This window comes from Corvus brachyrhynchos, unplaced genomic scaffold (assembly GCF_000691975.1).
Source record: "Corvus brachyrhynchos isolate BGI_N302 unplaced genomic scaffold, ASM69197v1 scaffold315, whole genome shotgun sequence".
Lineage (NCBI taxonomy): Eukaryota > Metazoa > Chordata > Aves > Passeriformes > Corvidae > Corvus > Corvus brachyrhynchos.
The window spans coordinates 718,928-739,200 of NW_008237903.1; the positions used below are offsets into that span (position 1 = coordinate 718,928).

Consider the following 20,273-nt stretch of genomic DNA (forward strand, 5'->3'; position numbering starts at 1 on the left):
GGGAACGGGGGTAAGGTCAGCTCTGCTTCAGGCCCTTTCCTCAAGGAACATTTAATTGGTTAAGTAGAAAATGTCCCTCACAGGTCTTTGGATAAGTAGGTAGGGAGAACTTCCTGCAAATGTAATTGTGGAGGAAGCGTGGTGGTGCATGTGAAATTTCTGGTCACTGCTGCACTTGTCTGCTAAGGCCAGGTTTAAATCAAGGCCGAGCTTTGTTATTGTTTTGAAGGCAGTAAATCCATCCAGAAAAAATGGGAAATGGGGTTTACAGGGCTCACCTTCCCAAGAGTGAGGTGTGACACTGTGGCTTTGCACATCCAGGTAAAACAGAATAAAAGAGACTTTGTGTGGGATCCATACAAATCAAACAACAGTTAGGGAAATCAAACAAAAGGGAATAAATTCAGTGTCCTAAATAAAAGTGTTAAGCAGCTGCAAATTTTCTTGCAAAAGGAACTACATATCTCACAAAGGAAAACTTCAAATACCTCCTCCCTTGAGCCTCCAAGCAGTAGTTGGAAAAAAAAATAGGGAGCCATTAGAAGGTATTTTTGCATTTTTATTTTTGGATGTACTGATTCTGAAGCGTTTGTGGGTTTAATAATTTTTGTTAACTCCAGCCCTCAGTAGGACAGAAATCTGAAGGATGCTGCACTTAAAGGTAAAATGTGCAAGGTTAATTTTAAATGCAAGGACGAAGGAAGAAGGTTAAACTTAGAGTCTGTGGGGCTGAAAAGATAATTTTGCAGTTCCCTGATCAGGCAGGAAGCAGTGATTATGATCTCATGGTGCACAAGGACCAGGATGAAATTTTGGTGGTACTAAATAACTTTCTCCACTCAGAGTGTTCAGAGATCTGGGAGGTGTCAATGGATGAGGAATGAGGTGTTGGACACACACACGTTCCATTGTCCTGTTGGATTGAAGGATGCGGGAATATTCTCTTTATGTAGAGGATGTAAGATCAACAACACAGGTTCTTCTCACCAGAGTAAGACAACTCAGGGCAGTTCTGGGAAAAGGCAAGACAGAAACTGTGTTTCCTGGCAAAAGAGGAAGCACTGCAACAGGTTGCCTGGAATGCTGAATATTTAGAGGCATTCACTATCTAGCAGCTGGTTTACATTAGGTTTTGAGACTATTATATGCAAAAAATAAGCCCAGAATAAAGGATTTAAATTTCGATGAAGTGTTTAATGTTTTTGAAAAATTAATTCAGGAGCCCTTGGTTCTAAATTATTATGACAGTCACTGGAAAACATTGCAGGAAGGAATTAGTCCACTTTTCATATTTTCTTATAATGGTGTAGTCTAAATGTGAGACCAATGATTTTTGGGAGGGGCCCTCAAAATGCTGAAATAAAAAATGGAATTATGGCTGGATTTTCTTCTCTGTGGGGAAAGTATAAGTTTATTGGAAATAACACATTAATTATTGCTGTCAGCAAAAGGGGGATGTGTCCATCCCACATCAAATCATTCCTGCAGGGATTATTTTTTCCAGTTTCAAGAATCTGATTTGCACATTGAATTGAAATCTGGCAGAGTTTTTCCAGGTCCATTTGTTTTAAAGCATTTTAGAGAAGTTTGCTGCAGCAAAGTCTGGCGAGGTTTCTATATGTGTCAGCCTGCTTCTGGAGAGGGTTTGGGAAAAGAACAAGAGTACATAGGGATTGTCAGTGTTACTCCTTAGGATGAAACCTTGTGAGATGTAATTTAAGGCCGTTTGCATGGCAGGGCTGGAACAGTGTGTGACAGGCTCCCAGAGCTAATCAAAGGGAAAACTTCCAGAACAAGATCAAATCTTATTTCGTGTTACCATGTCAGTGGTTCCTCAGCTGCAGCAAAAAATATGTCAGAATGAACACGGCAAGGTCATGGAGAGAACAAAGAGTGCAGGGGAAAAGACACTGGTGCTTTAAAGAGGTCTCCGTTGTGTAACAATATTGAGGGAGCCGCTCAAACTTTTTGTGCCAAAAATCCAGGTCCAATTAAATCTGGATTCCCGTCCCTGTTTCAGTCAAAATGTAATTACTGCTAGAGAATCAGTGTAGTGACAGGACAAGGACTAGATCTGAGGAAGAAATTCCTCCCTGTGAGGGTGATGAGGCCCTGGCACAGGCTGCCCAGAGAAGCTGTGGCTGCCCCATCCCTGGAAGTGTTCCAGGCCAGGCTGGAGGGGACTTGGAGCAACCTGGGCTAGTGGACGGTGTCCCTGCCCATGGCAGGGGGTTCCACTAGAGAAGGTTGGAACAGGATGATCTTGAAGGCCCCTTCCAACCTAAACTATTCCAGGATTCTGTGATGTTTAAAAAAAAATACTCCATGTGAGCAGGATGGGCTCCCTCTCCGCCCTTCAAAAGCACAGGCAGTAGAACTCAGAGTCCTTAGTGCTGTGGGAGTGCCAGAACTGCTGACTGTAAGGAGATCCTGCTTGCTTTCTTCTTTCTGAGCAGGAATTCTTGGTACTGGATGTATTTTCTGTCTTTTAAAGACTTACTTAACAAGACCATGGCTCAGTGAGCACATGCCTGTTTGGGGTTTAGCACCTTGCTCTGTGCAGTGCTTGGAGGAAATGGGAGAATATTAAATCCCATGGAATTCAGTTTTTCCTTCACTCTGGAAATACCGTAGCCTCACTGAGAAATGGAAAAGCTTTGTCTTGGCCCCTCTCCTCTTGGTGACTACACTGTTCTGTGTAAGACACTGATGCCCAAGTCCTGGCTCTTGGATTGCTTCGGGGAATTCAAACATGGCTTGGCACCAGCTGTGGGATTGTGCCCTGTGTTCAGCCTGACCCCGGGGACATGTCATCACGAGTACATCCCATGAGACTAATCACAGCAAAGATGTAGCAAGGCATTTATTGCAGGGATAAAAACCCAGAACAACATATTAGAGAAAGGGATTACTTGGGAAATGTTTTTATGGATTTTCCTTTTTAACTTGGCAGAATTAGAAGGGTCACGGAAAGGGATGAATTCCTAAACTCTTGATGAAGTGTTTTCATCAGATGGAGATGAAGCAGGGTTTTTTATTCTTTCTAAAACTGGTAGAAGTGCATGAGTGACAATAGTTCACAGTGTGTGATACAAGGAAACTGCTCAGAGAAATCTGTGAATGGGCAAGGTTCAAAGAAAATGTAAACTAAACAAAATGGTCTTGTATTAATAGGATATTACATAGCCTGTACAGAAATACCTGCTGTATTTTTAGTTGTTAGTCATACACACTGACATCATTTGTGTGTCTGCCACTCATGAGAGAAGAGCCATGGCTGCTGTAAAAATAAATCTGATATCTTTATTTGTACCATAACTGCCCTAATCTTCTGTTTTCACATAAATGAGGGAGAGCTAGTTTGATTCCTCACTGAAACACTTCTAATATATTTTGTTTCTTTCTTCCTTCTGTATCTAAAAGTTCATAGCAATAAATCTGCCACAATCCAAATGCACACAAACATGTATAAAATATATGTAAAATGAATTTCAGTCTGTTTTTGTGTTCCTAAATGGAATTCTAGTGCTGGAAATTAAGCGGTCTCTTTGACAGCAAAACTCAGAGAATGCAATGCTCCAAAGTTCTTTGTGGGCAAAGAATCAACAGTTTTCCTGGCCATGAAGATAAAGACATAGATGAGGTTTTTGGGAAGGTAACAGGTCTGAATTCCAGGTGCAGACAGGCTCTGGTCACTTGGAAACTAAACAATCAGAATTGTTTTCAGAATCTGGGTTATATTAAAACATACCTAAAATGCACATGAGCTATCCTTCACTGACCTAGAAAGAAAAAAAGAAAACCCTGATTCAAACGCTTTGAGAGCTTTTGAAGTCTCACCCTGCTCACAGCTTTGTTTTTCATGGTCTCCCCAGATCCTTTTTTATTCCAGGCTGGCCCCACCATCTCTCTCAGCCTTTTCTAGTGCCCAGTGTCTGGAAAAATGGGGAGTTATTTCAGTATCTCAAATATGCTCCAACAGACTTTTCCATGAGCCTTCCGAGATGCCTCTGGTGCAGGCACAGTGTGCACATCAGAGAAAGGTTGTGGTAAACCCAAATGTAGCTCTCAGCTCCATTCCTCAGGGTCAGAGGAACAGGACTAACTCAGTAGCAGCAACTCAAGCATCTGTTCTGGGCAGGAAGTCAGTAGTTCTGTGCATCAGAAATACTGACCCTTGTGACTCTGCTTTTATTTCAGCGTGGTCTCAGCCAGCAGGGCAATCCAAATATATCACTAACATTTTCATTTCTTGTGAAATCCACTTGTAAGTCACTTTGAAAAAGAAAGATTATTAAACCCCTGCTGTGCTCGAAGATATTGCCAACAGACAGTGCTTGTGGGCAGGAGGAAAGTTGGTCTCCTGGGCTTTTGCACTTGTTAGATTAGTAAACAAAATACTGGGAAGGGAAGAGCCTCAGGAAGGCTGTTTTGTTTCTTCAAGAGCATTTTGTACCTTGTGTGGGTAAGTGGGGCAGCAGAATTTAACCTAAGAGGTTTGCAAGGCTCTGTTGAGCTGCTCTCTCACATGAAGGATGAAATGAATGCGAAATGGAATATTAATCTTACCCAGGTTCACTGGTCTGTTTTCCTCCTTTCTGTCTCCTGACTTGATGGGTTTGATTTCACTTCTTAACATGATAAATTATGGCTCATCAGAGGTCCTGTCCCAATTAATTCCTTCAAGCTCCTTGTGCCTGAAGAGCAGGACAGAGTGGTGCTATCAAAATGTCCTAACAAAGGCCCAGCCTTGCACCCGCTCCAGCAGGAGAGTTCCCTTTGCTGTCAGAGGCTGTGGGAAGGGATCAGGATGTAAAAGCATCCACAAATCCCCACTGCCATCGTGGTTGGCTACTTTAACACAGCCTTTGAGTAGTCAGCAACTGGCCTGGAATATTCAGGGCACAGGGAGCACCAGGAGTTGGAGAGGAGCTGTGAGTGCACCAGTGTGGTACAACACAGCACTACAGGTTGGCTTGGGGCCTCTTCTCCATTAATTCTCCCCGAATTCCCCCAATTTCAAATTTGGGCATCACTGTGGAGAAGAGCAAACTTGACTCTGTCTGCACCTTCCTCAACTGAGCTGGGGATCAGCGGGTGGATTTTTACAATGTTTGATTTCTGATGAAAACTCAAATCAGTGCAGATTTACTTCTCACGCTGTTTGCCTGTCTCCCTCACTTTCTCAAAACTATTTCATAGACACCTAAACAACAGGGAAAAGGTGATCTTCATAGAAACTTTATGGCAAAGATGAAAAAGGGGAAAAAGCTCCCACAGAGGGCCAAATGTTGAACAGCACAGCTCACTCAGTTCTATTTCAACAGAGCCGTATTTCCTCAGATTTAGAGGATTACGTGCAGCTTATTGTATTTGTAGGCTTGACGTAGAGAGTGGTTGCTCTGTTAGTAGCCCCAGTCATGTTCTCACCCCAAGGTTCTTTTCCTGAAGTGCTTGTTCGCACTGTCTCTTTCCTGAGAAAGCAGAGGTGAGGAAAGGTGAGGAGCTGTTTTAAGTCAGGATCTCTGCGTTATCTCCCTAATTTGGTGAGCTCCCATAGCCCAAGCTGGGAAAGAACTGCTGGATTTCCTTCTCCACCACAAGAAATGTCTGCAGGGCCCCAGTCCAGGGTGACTGCTCGGGTCAATCAGCCAGAGCCATTAACTGTGGACACTCGAGGCTTCCCTTCCAGGCTGTTGGTGGAGTGCACAGGAACATTTCCTGGGTGGCAGCTGGGGTGTGGTCACTGGTGTGCGTGCTGGAATCCTCCCTGTGCCTGGCAGCAGGGTGAGGGGCACTGGTTTCCTCCCCACTCCTGCTGCAGTGACCTCAGGTTCTGTCAGGCTCTCTTGATGACGTCTTTGGGAGCCAGAAGCAGCCTGCCCATAAGGCAGAACAGCCAGATCCTGCTCAGCATTCCTCACAGGGAGGGAGGGATTGCTGTCAGGAGCCAGGAGGGGCAGAGAAAGAAGCAGTCAGAAAAATCTCTCTCTCCAGCAGAGAGCAAGATTAAGTTGTAACTCACGCTGACCTTCATTTATGTTGTGTGTAAAGTTTGTTTTCATCAAAGAATCATGGAATCATAGGATGTTTTTAGGGTTGGGATGGACCTTAAGGATCAGCCAGTCCCAGTCCCTGGCTTTGAACGCATCCAGGGATGAGACACCACAGCCCCCAATAAGTGTTCCTGCATAGATTGTCTGTCATTTGGAAGCTCTCCTGCCAAAGACCAATAATTCTGAAAATTTCCATCAGACAACAAACATTTCAGCAATGGAAAAGCCTTAATTATAATGTTAATTATTTCTGAGAGAAAGAAGTTAGGTTTCTACCAATTAGACATTAAAAATCTACTGTATTTCAAAGAAGAAAATCTAGAAGATTTTTACCTTGGGACACAAACCCAGAGGTCTTACATCAGCACAGGCTGGTTCAGCTGTTAGATTGTTTTTTTCCATGGATTACCAACTTTATACTTTACTGTCATTCTGTTGATTTTTCTTCTTTTCTGCTGGTTGCAGAAATGTTCTTTTTTTCCCCAGAACATGGTCTCTGGTTCCCAAGCCATATGATTATTTATTTTCCCAATAAAGAAGAATGCAGTTTATCCAAGCACTAAGAATTGATTTAGATATTACGAAGGCATTTTAAGTACATCCTGTAACAGATGTAAAGACATTGGCCTGAATTTGGCTTTAAATTTCCTTGACTTTTTTGCAAATATGGCTGCCTGGAATAATTCACTCCTGGGCATTTCAATATCACAAGGAATTTAGAAATAGCAGTCACCATAATTTGTTGGGAAAAAATACTTTCATTTCTTGTTGAGGCATGGAGGGAGCTGTAATGCGGAACGATGCAAATTCTATGTTCTTTTGATTTAAATGATTTTCGTGGTATATTGAGTAATTAATCTGTCTGAGATTACTATGCTTTATTTATATCAGTGACAATATACACACTGCCAATAGACCTACATTTGCAGGAGACAAAGCATTCTATGCTCTAGTCTAAAATTTTAGGTATAATACTTTAAAGGCATTAAAATGCGAGCTCCTGATTGGCACCAGCCTGTCCATGTTTTCCTGTTATCCTGTTGCTTGGTGCTTGTCCAATTTTGCTTTGCAGTTTTGTTCATATAATTGGACACAACTCTTCTTTCAAACCACACTTCTGTTGTGAAAAGATGTCCCAGGATTCCTGATGTTGCAAGGACCTTTATTTCACTCTTACAACATCAGCTTCTTTTTTGTAATTCAGGCTGCGTGTGAAGAGCCTCTGACCTGCTCTTGCCATAGCAACCACACCTTTTGTTTTTTGCCAAAAGGAAAGGGAAAACCACTGGAAATTAGAAAGCCTTATTATTAACTTGGGGAAAGTTATCCTTTGATTTCCCATTGTTTTATCCTCCAGCAGGGAAAAGGTTGATTAGAAAATCTCTTGCTGGTAACAAATTACCTGTTACAATGAGTCTCTTTAAACACTTTTGGGAGAGGACAGATAGAAACTAAGGCCTCATTCTAAAGAAAAGCATTCATGGGTACAATAGATAAATGACATTTTTCTATTTATCCTTTAAGATCCCCACATTGGGGTGAGTGAAGTGTTGCCAGTTTTGTGGATCTGTGGATTATTATGGCCTTGGCTCTTGCTGCAGGATTTCCTATTAATGACACCATTAATGGAGGTGGATGGAGATCATGTCAAGGTTTTAGGGGATGCAGAACCATCTGGATCTCAACTTCTACGTTGGAATATGAGCTTGTCCCCCATCTCCCCAACAATTTGTCTGTCTCTGCACATCAGCTGAACCCAGGGCTCTCCCTCACTTGCCTCTTGTGCCACCTTTGTGCCTCTTGCAGCTCCAGCAGGCTTTTCCTTCTTTTCCTGGCCCCCAGCATGATGCTTTTGTGGGAATGCTGAAGCCTGCCTGCATTCCAGCAGACTCATTTCACCCTTCCACTTCTTTTCCATGGATGTTATGTCTTCAGGCAGGACTACATGTGTTTTTCCTTTGCTCTGGCTATTAGAGATGGCTGACACTCAATAATTCATGTAATAATGGGCTACAGTGGGTCTGGTTCTGCTCTGCAGGACTCCCTTTTCGCCCTGCGCTCACAGACAGACTTCCAAGGCAAATTTCTTTTCCCAAAAGTGTTGACTCGCATCAGCTGCGACTGCCACAAACACAAGAAATCACTCCATGAGTTTGAAATACCCAACTTCCTCCTTGCAGTGCCTCTCTCTTCCTTGAGCTGGAAATATCCGTGCAATTTGGAGCGTCAAAACAGCGGATCTGACAGATTAATAAAACACCAAATTAGGGAAGTCTGTCTCAATCTCTAAGTAGTTTTTGTTCTCAGCATCTTGCCAGTTTGTGGAGTGAAATCAGGACTGAGATTCAGTGCTGAAAACTCCCCTCAAATAAAAAAAAGCAGCTAAGTACTGGCAATAGGAATCTTTCACTGTCTCACATTGGGAAATTTCTTTTGGCTGGAGTCCTATACTCTCTCTTATAACTGAAGTTAAACTAGTGTACAGCAGGATTCTACAATAATCCTAATATATATATATATATATATAGGTTATTAAGTTTTCCCTGTTCCTTATCTCATATCTAAGAAATACATTCTTGTGTGAGCAGAGGTTACATTGTTAAAAATGTGTTGGAAGCTGCTGAATTCCCTGTTTATATTGGATGGATGATCAGGGAATGTTTTATGTAACACTGAATTATCAGATGGACAGTGTGTGTTAGTTAATGTACACAGGCTTTAAACATTTTCAACAACACCTGGAATATAGCAACACATTTTTCCATTAATTATGCCCCATGTTTATATTTTTAAAAAAAAGACATGCTAACATTATTTTATTCAGCTCAATTTTCACTGTAGAGCTGTTGGTGTCATCCAAGGTCAGTGTCCTCCCCCAGTCTCCCATAACTCCCTGAGTTTATAGGAGTTACAGGTTATAGGTTTCCTCATACATGTCAGAAAGGTGCTTGATAAATTGTGCGTTTGGGGCCCATCCAGGTGTAGGATTTTTCCTTAATGGATGTTTCCTGGGACTTAATATGTGCTTCTTACTGGCACGGGTGTGTAAATGTGCAGTTCATGGAATCTGTCTCTTGGAATATACTGCACTAAAAGGCTTAAAACGGACATATTTATAAACACTTGGCTGTCAAATGTCTCTGTTAATAGATGGCCACGCTCTGTAAGTGATACCACAAATAGCTTAGGGTTGCATTAATTAAAAACCTGGTAAACATTTACTTTCAGATGCAGTTTTGCAGATCCTGGTGTCTCAAACCAGACTTTATTCATATTACCAAGATGTAAGATTTTTTTTTACTATTTTTTTGGGCTGCAATCGATTTGATTTTCATCCTGCTCTGTGATAGTGCAAATCAAGTTCAGCTTCAGTGCCCCTGAGTCACAGCAGCTCCACTGATCCCGAGTTCAATTGCAGCCAGGCAGGGACCAGGGTTTTAAAGCCTGGCAAGGTTTTAACAGCGCCAAAATTGCTGGTGTTGGAGACCATCAAAGCAGCTCTGAGCATGTTAATGTCCCTCCTGCTCTGAAATACCCTGCAGAGACAGTATCCCGGGCCTTGGAATCCCTCAGCAGAGAGATGGATTTGGACTAATCAGCCTCGATTTTCAGCAGGGGCAGATGGGGCTGAGCTGGCGCTCAGCGGATGGAGCTGGGCTGCTTTGGGAAGGTCCCCCCCCAGCAGTGTGTTTGGTACAGGTGTGCTCTGAGCACCTGTGCTGTGTGTCTGAGCCACATTCCCAATCAGCCTGGTTTTATTGATAATATCACCTTTGTGTCATTATTAATGCACAGTATCTTTCTAACGGTACACTTGTAGTCTTCTAATATACAGTAAACATACAGTGCTTTGTAGGGACTTCTATAATACTAATTTAAACACCAGAGCGAGTGTTTAGGATCCTTCCATCACCATAATTCACCTCCAGTTGCTTACTAATAAAGTTGTTGCTCTGCCGGCTTTTGTCACAATCCTTGCTGAGTCCTAGAATTAATATCAAGATAATTAGAACTGCCAGATAAAAGCCTTTTCTCTTATTGGCAAATCACTCTCCTCCATATTGTCATTTTCTTCTATTGAGAAAAAAAATCATTGAAATGTTTCAAAAGGCGTCTCCATTGTGTATCTCACCTATGGGAGGTTCAAGTGTTTGCTGTGTATTCAAACCCTTAAATCGTATTACTCAACCTGCATTGCAAATCCCTGGAGCTACCCACTAAGTCAAATAACATGTTTCCCTAGGAGGCAGGAAAAGCAGGAGATATCAAAATATGTGTTATTAAAATCCATTTCAGTGTGGGTGCAGTTTTACAATGGGTTCAGCACTTCATTTGAGCAGACAAGACAGTGGGTTTTGGGTTGTGGTATTACCATGTATTTATCCTTGATTAAACCAGCAGTGCGAACACTAAAAATGGAAACAAATGTGTGAGGGCCAAGGAAACTTGTGGTAAAAAAAGATTTGGGGAGAGGTTACAAAGACTGAGCAGGGAGGGTCTTGTTTAAAGCTTACTCTGTGCTCATTTTGGGGGTACCAGCATTTGAGTTACTGCACAATGTTTGCTTTTTTTCAGTTGTTACTGAATGTGTAATGCAGTAGTTTTGTATGTCTGTGAGAAGGCAAAGGGTAACGCTGCCTGTGTCTCCCTGTTTAGTTCTGAGCATCGGAGAAGGCGGATTCTGGGAAGGCAGCACCCGGGGACACATTGGCTGGTTTCCTGCAGAGTGCGTGGAAGAAGTTCAGTGCAAACCAAATGAAAGCAAACCAGGTAATCACATTGAGCTCCTGTTGAACCCTAATGTGACAAATGCCACGTGTCTGTCCCAACAGAGACATCAGGGCCTTTGTGCACTGCTAGAAATGGCAGAATTGGATAAAGCTGAGCTGCTGAATTAAAAAATACAGGTGGGTTTATTGGTTGGATTTTACTGTCCAAGCAAACAGACTTTCTCATGAGGAACTATGCTGGGAGGTAGCAAAGCTTTTACAGAGAGCTGCATGCAGACATTTTGTATAGGATTATGTTGTGATTTATTTTCTTAAAGTGTGGGAGAATGTCTAATGAGACAATTAAATAAGGGAAGAAAAACTGGCCAGTCACCTCCCAAGGTGAGGGAGTCATACAATGCATTTAGCTCTTGTTCACAGCCCTGTTGACCTTTTCCTGAGTGTTAGAGGGGGCATCCTTTAGTGGGATGTCCCATATCCACCCTTACTGATGACAAAGGAAGTGGAATCCTCCTTTATCAGATGTGTATTGCCACAAGTGACTTTAGGCAAGGAGCCTTTACAGTCCTGATATAACAAAAGAAAAAGAAATCTACATTAAAGCAGGCTATTTTAAGAATTACCTACCTTCTCATCATTTCTCTGCTTTTAAGAATTAAGATGTGAGGACATCCTCTCTAATTAAAAGCTCATTATAAATGAACTCTGAGAATATAATTAATGTTCTCCAGGAGTGTATCCAGTTTTAAATCAGCTATTGATGTGTTTTTAGATCTCTGTTGTATTGATTAAGAACTTCTGGCATTGCACAGATGATACACTAAAATTTATGCATTGTATCATTCATTTACAGATGTTTTTCTTTTATGCATGTCATTATAAAGTGCAAGGTATACTTTTCTTCTTTTTCCTGTGTGGAGAGGTTGTGTTTCCTTTTCTATTTCCCTTTTGAGAGGGGAAAAGAGGGGGAGGCAAAGCCAGATCTAATGTTTGGAGAGAATGGATCCAGGCTCTGAGAATAGAGGGAGAAGTTATATAGCTCTTCAAAGGGCTGGAGAACAAGTCAGAGTTTAGAGATGGAGGTGTATCAAACAAGAGGAAGATTGAGGCTGGAATTGCCCAGTGTGGGAACAGCAGCTCTGCATTAAATCTGAGCTGCCTCCAAATCTGAAGAAAATTCTGAGGAGGGCATTACATAAAGTTCTAAGATAAGAAAGAAGTTTTGCACCTTTGTAGTGATTTTGAAGAGAAAGTAACCAAACTTGTTTGTCACAAATCCTTGAAGACTTCCTTGAGAATTACTTCAGGAGGTAAATTCAGTATGCGACAGGATTGCCTTAATAGATGATGATTGTTTTTTGAGCAAGGATTTCTTTGATCGTTCAAAGGAACACAAAAATTCCAAAAAGAATTGCCACAAGAGTAACAAAAGGATTACCAAAGCTGGAAGCAATAAAAGAATATAAACAGAAGCATGTTACAAATTTGCTGACATGAAATTATGAAAACTTCTGCCATGTGTCTGGCAAAGCACCAGACCATTTACTGTAATTTATAGCTCTTGCTGCTTTCCCATTGTTTTCCTGTTTGCTTATGGTACAGTGGGAATAATAATGTTAACATAGCTTAAGGCTTTAAATATGCCATTCTTCTACTCTAAAAAGGATGAAAATGTAATTAAATAGGAACAAAAGGGACACATTTTCTCTGGCAGTGAACTTGTGCACTCCCATATTTTGCTGGGCTGTCTCAAAAAATGTCCCGCGCCCAGAATGCGGTTCAGTGCTTCTGTGTGTAATGTGATAGAGGTTGGAGCTGGGAGGGAAATGAAATATGTGGAATGCACAGTATGTGCCATATTATTATTGAAATATGGCATGGAGTGAAAGCAGCTGATCACGGAATTGCTCTGTGCATTCCCTCTGCATAGGAAACAATGGGAATGAAAGGGGAAAGCTTTATAAGCAAAAATCAGCCAGTATTCCCTCTGAGTACAAATGCAGAAGTAATTTAGAAAAATGTGTTAGGCATGGTGAAATGATTAGAAATTAAATTAGGTCTGCTGGGATTGCTGAAAGAACATCAGCTGAGAAACATCACAAACTTGTGCCACTTGCAAGAATTTGCATCGTGGTCTTTGCAAAGCAGCAGAACTTCTTATGATAATGATTTAGAAAGTAGATCATTTCAATGTGGAGGAAATGAAGCTCAGACTCAGCCTTTTCCACACCAGCACCACAGCAACAGTTCTTTCCCCTCAATGAGATTTAGGAACATTTCTTCCAGCAGCTTCCCTTTGCTATTAAGTTTGAACAATTGTGTTTAATAGAGGCTTGTCATTTGCACGCCATGAGTGAAGGATAGAGGAATAGTTCTTGGAAAAAACAAACCCCAATTAAACACTCCAGGCCCAGTAAAACTGCTGGGCAGGTGTTTCATGGCATGCTGATGTATAATCTCCCTTCCAAGGAAAGTTCAATTTTTAGGGAACTTTATTGCCATCCCAGCTGTTCTCTGGAAGTGGGCAGGATGGAACAGCACCTGGTTCCTGTGCTCTCTTCAAAGATGCCATGCCAACTTGGCAGGTTCTGTTTTCCAAAAAAAAATCATATTGACTGGCATTAATTCTACCTCCCTTCTTTAATCCTTCATTAATTGAGACTTGTAGGAATTGCTCCATTATTTTGCTCGGGTTGATGCCAGGCCTATGGGCTCTTAATTATCCAGGTTGTCTCATTTGTCCTTTAATAGCACCGGCACAGGACCTGCTGCTCTCCAGTCTAAAGAAGTTCCCTTGACATTTTGAGATCCAATGGAAAAAGAACAACAACAAAGAAAATCATTATTGTGGCTTGCTAAAGCCTTTTGCCTGCTTCTAAAAAAAAATTCTTGCAAACAAAACCTTTGTGCTACCTCGTTTTAAAAAGTGTAGCCTTTGTAGCGAGTTTTTAACATTCTCCAGAATTACTCTGAGAGTGGAAGTATTCCCTCAGATGAGGCTGGCACATCATCTTACCTTTTCCCTGCTCAAACACAGAATACAAATGTCACATATTTACTCTTTCCACACTGACAGTTTTCTTGTGTTATTCAGTAATTCCATTCTGAAATGTCTTTGTATTCCAAATTATGTTAAAATAGAATTTTTTTTTTTTGCTAAAATATTCTGGGTAAGTTGAAAAAAAGTTTCTCCTCTTTAAATTGAGATGTTTCTGTTTGCTTTTCTTCCATCATAAGATATTACTTGAACTTGAGGGACTTAGTACAAAAATGCTTTCTGTTACACGTGTGATTTTATGCTCCACATCCTTCCAAATTCAGAGCTATCTGATTGCCCAAAACTGAGGTGAAGTGTTCATTTTCAGGCTGGAAGTTCTCTTTAACTACACTCCAACTTTATCATTTATTATTCCTCCCTCCCTAATGTGCCTGGAGAACGCCTAGATTTTACAAATGATACTGAAATGAAGGCAGACTCAGCGTGTCTGAGAGATTCTTGCTGTCTTTCAACTCTTGGCTTCCTCAGTGCACCTCTCCTTGAGTTCCAGCCTCATTTTTAATATTGTCATGGGATGAGTTTTCATTCCATAGCCTCCTTCCTTCGTGTCTTCTTCTATCCTGTGGCCTTGGGATCTACCTTATTAGTAGCTGTTGGAGTGCTGGGAGCTTTTTCAGACCAGATCTGGTGCTGCCTTGTGGCTGCAGTGACCATTAGCAGTTGTCAAGAGCTCTCTTTTCCCGGACAGAATCCGATTTGTGCAGCCCGGGCTGTCGCGGCCCCGGGGGCTGCGGCACGCCCGGGAGGCAGCGCTCGCCGGGCACATTCCTGGCCGCACGCTGCCGATGGAGCTGTGCCCGTGCTGACCTCTAGTGTCACTGGTGCTGCCAGCAGCCTCTGCCAGGCCTCCGAACTGGCATTTCCCGTCCCAAATGTCACAGAGGCACGGAGTATTTGGGTCGGGAAAGACCTCAGGGACCACCGAGTCCAGCCTTTGATTGATCACCACCCTGTCAGCCAGACCGAGTGCTACGTCCAGTCCTTTCCTGAGCACAGTGGCTGTGCTTTTGTTTGCTGTCCCTTATTCCTGAGCTTCCAGCAGCTTGGAAATGTAGTGACAGATTATCCAGGAATAGCAGAGTTCCCTTGCAATTTCTTTTTTACCTGTGTAGGCATGCACAGGTGTTACAAGCAGAAACTGCAGCAATTCTTATCCAACGTTCCCTCCCGATCCCAGAAGTTACCAAACAAGTCCAAGCTGTGTTAATAAAACACATCCTTTTGCTGTTTCTGAAGCGCAGAATTCTCTGTTTTCCACATTCCTAGTGTTCACCGCCCTGTGCATTCAGTAAAACCAGATTTGTTCCTCATTTCCACCACCCCTTTTTATAATCAGCACAACACCTTCCCAGGCAATCGAGCCAGCCAGGCTGCTAGAAAATGGATTTGCCTTCCTGCAAGAAGGAAAGGTGCTTTACTGTGGATTGAGGAGCTGACATCTGTACTGGCCTTCCAGAAGGACAGGAGTCTCGGTTTCCTGAATTTTCTGTCTGGACATAGTAGATATCCATATGTAAAACTGGTGCCTAATCCCATATAATTGATTCTGTGATTCCGTGTTAAACAGCAGTGGAGGGGGAAACAACCAGAAAACAAAAAACCTTTTCATCCAGCCTTAATGACCCACCTTTTGTAAATGATGACCCAGATTAGCAAAATCCTTTTTAACATGTTATTCCTGATTTTTTATGACCAGTTCTGGCTGATTTTTAACTAGAAAGGCAACTGAAGAATAGGTAGAACTATTGTGGTGATTATTAGAACTCTGAAAAATTCTGTGCGCAAATAACTTTGGAAGCCACTAGAAGGAGGAGGGTTTCAATGAGAGAGAAGAGATTCTGTCTCACCAAAAGAGCACCTCAAGGGTTTTGATAATAAATTTTGATAAGTTCTCCTTCCACACGATTTCACCTTGAGTAGAAGGTACCTGTGTATCTGGGACAGAATTATTGTGCAACTTAAACTGTTCGGCGTGGGCAGCAGCAGTTAAGGACAAAACATTGCTGCAGCTGGAAGGACTAAATGGAGAAAGTATAAAAGAAATTTATGTATGTATGGCAATAGTGTAAGGAGCTAAGAAGTTCCTTACTTGGAAACTTTTCTGACCCAACAGTGCAGGCTGGACTCAATATGGCCAAGAGAATATAAACCCAAATTAAAATCAAATTAAAAGGGCAAGGTTGCCTCACACGTAGCTGGAAAAGTGTGCCATGATGCAGATACGAAGTCAGCCTTTTCAAATGTGTTGAGAGCTCGAGAGATTACTATTCTACCTTCATAATATTACATCTTTGTAATCCCAGTCAGGGTCCTGAAGGTGGGATCCCATTGAAACCCTGGTACCCAGAGCCCACACTGACAGGTCAGACACTGTTCAGTCAGTCCCCCTCCCTTGAAGGATGTTGTCCAAAGCTCTGACCTCTGAAATACTCTTTCCTGCCTTGCTTCAGTGTTTTGCACAACCTGGCTCATGGGATTGTGAACAGTTTCTTTTTCTGAGGAGTGATTTTCTGCCACATAATGCTTCCCATGGACAAGTCTGTCATTAAAAAGAATGGGAATGGATGACAAAACTCAACACAGTGATCATCCACAAAGATATTCTGTGTTGGATTTATGCTTTAGAAAGATCAGGAATATGCCATATACCATATTCTTGCTTAAACTGCATTCTCTTCCATCAATCAGTGGGAAAACTCTACTGGAACAAAAAAAAAAAAAAATCAATGCAAAGAACTAGATGTGAGGTGCTCTCAAGCCAGCCCACAAAGCCCAGCTGACACAGGAGCTCGGTGCAGTAATAGTCAACCAATTCTGACAACTCTCTGTAGCTGAGGATGTAAATCAACCCCACTTTTTTGTCTCAAGTGATGGAAATTCAAAGAACGAACCTCAGCAAGTTTCTGCACTTTAGCTTTGCTGAGCGAGGCGTTTGTGTTCCCAGTAATGATAAACAGCAGTTTGGGAAAAGGCTCTGAAATGAATCATCACTCAATAATAATGGGAATTGGGAGGCAGAGGTAACTGGAGAGCTGTTCTTATCTGCAGGCTGGCTGTGGGAGGGAGTCATCTGCTTCCCACACAACCTGCAGAGTGTCCTCTCTGGCCAAAGGTGCCTTGAAAGGCCTTTCCTTCTTTCAGTCTTGATCTTCTGAGCAAGATACGATAGAGATTTCTTGCTCTAGTGGGAGTATTTGTTAGGAATCCTTGGGAAGACTGACTGCCAACCCTTTTCTCAAATAATGGTACGGGTCTGGTTTGAAGGAAGAGTAAAATGAAGGACTCCATGAGAATAATTTCATAATTTGTCCAGGTTCTGAGGACAGCATAAAGCCAAAACATCAAAAACTTATTCAAATTAACGACAAAAAAAAGGCAAGCCTGTGTCTGTAGGGAACGTAAGCCTGTCTGCATGCTTATCTCTGAATAGGTAATTTTTAATTCATAATATTTTACTGTCTGGGCTGCTCAGCTGACATGTTCTTCATCCCTCTCACTCCCATTTCCATGCTTGCTAAGAGCCACTTAGGAATAACTCTAATCAACTGGAAAGGAGCAGCACAACTCTCCAAAGCATTGAAACGGGCTAAAAATAAATTGCACAGCAATATAAAATGAGAGTTACGTGGTAGGAAACTCAACGTTTCCAGTGCATCTGGGATTGCTGCTGTGTGAAATCGGACATGCAGGTGTGGAGTTTTTCCTCTTCTGATTCTTTCTGCATATTTTTTTCCCTCAAAAAATCATCTGTCACACCACAGAGGATCAAAGAAGTGCAAACTCTGAGGGGTGTCTCAAGAAAGGAGCTACCATGATGGTTTATTCCTTTTACTTCCAGTGATGCGTTCCCATTTTCTGTTCCAAATCACAGCCCATGGAATATTTTCAAGTCTGAGAGCAGATAGAGACATCAGAGATGTCTACTGTTACAAATTGCTGCAGAAGCACTGAGAAGTTAAAGTTATGAAGTGAATGATTTATGAAGTGATAGAGCCTCCTGAGGAATTTAAGCCCAATTATTGGTTTAGGAGAGAATGCTTCAGCTTGTGGCAGAATTTGAGCAGCCCTGTTCTGCAATGTGCTAAAAACCTAGGAGTAATACCTAATTTTTTGATTCCCAGTTGTCCTTGTGGAAACTACACATAGAACATGGTTTTTTCAACCCATAAAAATCTGTCTCAAGCTACTAGAATTTTAACAAATCCGGCAGATCTTAACAACTGTTAGTAGACAAAAATCTGTAGCTTTCACCTCCTGGAACTCTGGAGCATTTCAAATTTCATAAAGAATATATCTTTTAATGCTAACATCTCTATACTAATCATTTTGGTTTGGTTTCTTTTAATTAGAGATACTTCTTAATACCTTATGAACCTATGATCAGCTATAGTTGACTTTTTTCTTTTTCTACATATCTTAAATGACAGTAGCAATAGATTTACTTTGATTTAACATCCATTTTTTTCCCTGAAATTCTGTTTGGCCAGGATTCTCTGATGCACCTGTGTAAATATTACTTATGTCAGAACATGACTTCTGTTGAAACCATTCTGGGTATCTAGCAGGATTGAATAAAATGCCATAATTCATCTAACCCATTTCATTTAGTATGACCTAACACTTTGAAAAGCACCTTTGGAAAAAAAAAAAAAGCAAGGCAAGCCTTAGCTTAGATCTGTGCATATTCCAAAAGTATTGATAAGTCATCTTTTCCTCCTGTACTATATGACACATTGGGGCTTTTTTTCCCCTTCTGATTTTTAATGGCTCAGATAAAAGGCTTGACAGCAGAGGCTGAAAACTCTTTGAAACACTCCCCAGTTAGCTGAGATCAAATTCTTCTTAATTTAAGCAAGATGATGGAGCAGCTGCTTAAAGTAATGGCAGTGCTGGAGGTGAGCAGGAAAATGGTGACTGAATAGAGCAGCTGTCAGATAATCCATATTCTGTTCTGAAATCATGGCGCTGCTTTTTGCTTCCCTCCCTTGCTGGAGAGCTCAGCTCATTTTGTTACTGATCGGTACTAAAGAGACCCTCTGGGGTCAGAAACAGATTATTGGTGTTCAGGTAAAACAGACAGACCTGAGTTCCCAATAGTGAACTCACAAAAGGAATTGAGTTTTAGATGGTAATGGAGCTTGGCTGAGTTGTTTGCACACAGAAGTGTGTTTGTGTTTGTTGCTGAGTTTGAAACTTTACCTTTGCTTCCTGAGCTGACATGGAAGATGTCCATCGACTTCCTCAACCCCTCCAATCAGTCCACAATTCACAAATAGACAAGTGGAAGATGTCCATCGAATTCCTCAACCCTCCAATCAGTCCACAATTCACAAATAGACAACATGGCTGTGAAAGCCAAGCTGATTTTGTGGATGATTTACAAGTAAAAAGCACTCCAATATATTGTTTTGGGTCCTTTTTCTGTAGCCAAGGGTTCAACTCTAATTATACAACGATCACCGAGTCTTTGCTTCGTGCTTGCAGTTGTGTTTTGCACACATCAAGAATTAGTTTAGTGCTGTCTAGAGAGACATGGAAAACACATCTGTATTTTGGCTGCCCTCCTGGAAATAATAAAAGCAATTATGTTGGATACCTTGTACAACATATTAGTGATTTAAAGAAATGAAATATAACATATCTTCATCTCATAATTCGTCTGTAAGTTATAAAGATATTTTTTTAATGTTATATTAACACTTATTAGTCAAGACTTTAAAAAGAAGGAAAATAGTTACATTCCTGACTGTAAATCCCTATAGATTATACCTTTTCTTTCATTTTTCCAGGATCAAACCTATCCTTTGGGTTGATCTCATGGAACACTTTGAAGCCCTAGGCCACTGTTTGAGAGAAAATGCAAATACAGATAGGAAAATCCAAGGCACCTCCCCAAAATCCCCCAGTGTTCATGCTAAGATTTCATCATCCAAAGACAAGACACAGTTACACGCAGCAAACAGGACTGTCAGAAGAAATGATGCCAGAATTGGTTTATTTTAAGACCCACAGGATGTTTCTAATGTTACAGATTTTTGCTAAGTGCTTGCCCCAGAGAAAGGCAAATTAAAGGTTCTCGTTCCATTTTTAGAAAACAAGTCTTAAGGGTGTAGTTTGTTTTCAAATGGACACTTGAAATCCTTCTATTACTCTTCCTCATTTGTCTTAATGCTTTGATTATAAATGAATTACCATTTTCAGGGTGACCTGGTGAGGTACTACCTGTGTTCTGGGCAGCAGGTGGACAGATGAAAATGGAAAATTATTATTTTCCTCTAAAATGTCTTGTTCACTGGGGGCAAGGGCAGAGTCTGGAGGAAAGCAGGGAGGTGGAAATGATTGTCAGAGGGGTGATGCATCAGTGCCCCGCTGGGTAACCCCCACTTGCTGTGTTTCCTGGGCAGCCCAGCAGTGGGATGGTGCCATTCC

The 20,273-nt window shown here is 41.6% G+C and overlaps 1 protein-coding gene across 6 annotated transcripts in view; it reads left to right on the forward strand.

Moving 5' to 3' along the window:
* The window catches only part of SHANK2 (SH3 and multiple ankyrin repeat domains 2), a 272,609-nt gene that overhangs the window by 100,101 nt on the left and 152,235 nt on the right, over positions 1 to 20,273 (forward strand). For all 6 annotated transcript variants that reach the window (XM_017733032.1, XM_017733033.1, XM_017733036.1 and 3 more), the window contains one exon: positions 10,713 to 10,826. In XM_017733032.1, coding sequence (XP_017588521.1) covers positions 10,713 to 10,826 — 114 coding nt within the window. The remainder of the gene's footprint in view (positions 1 to 10,712; positions 10,827 to 20,273) is intronic.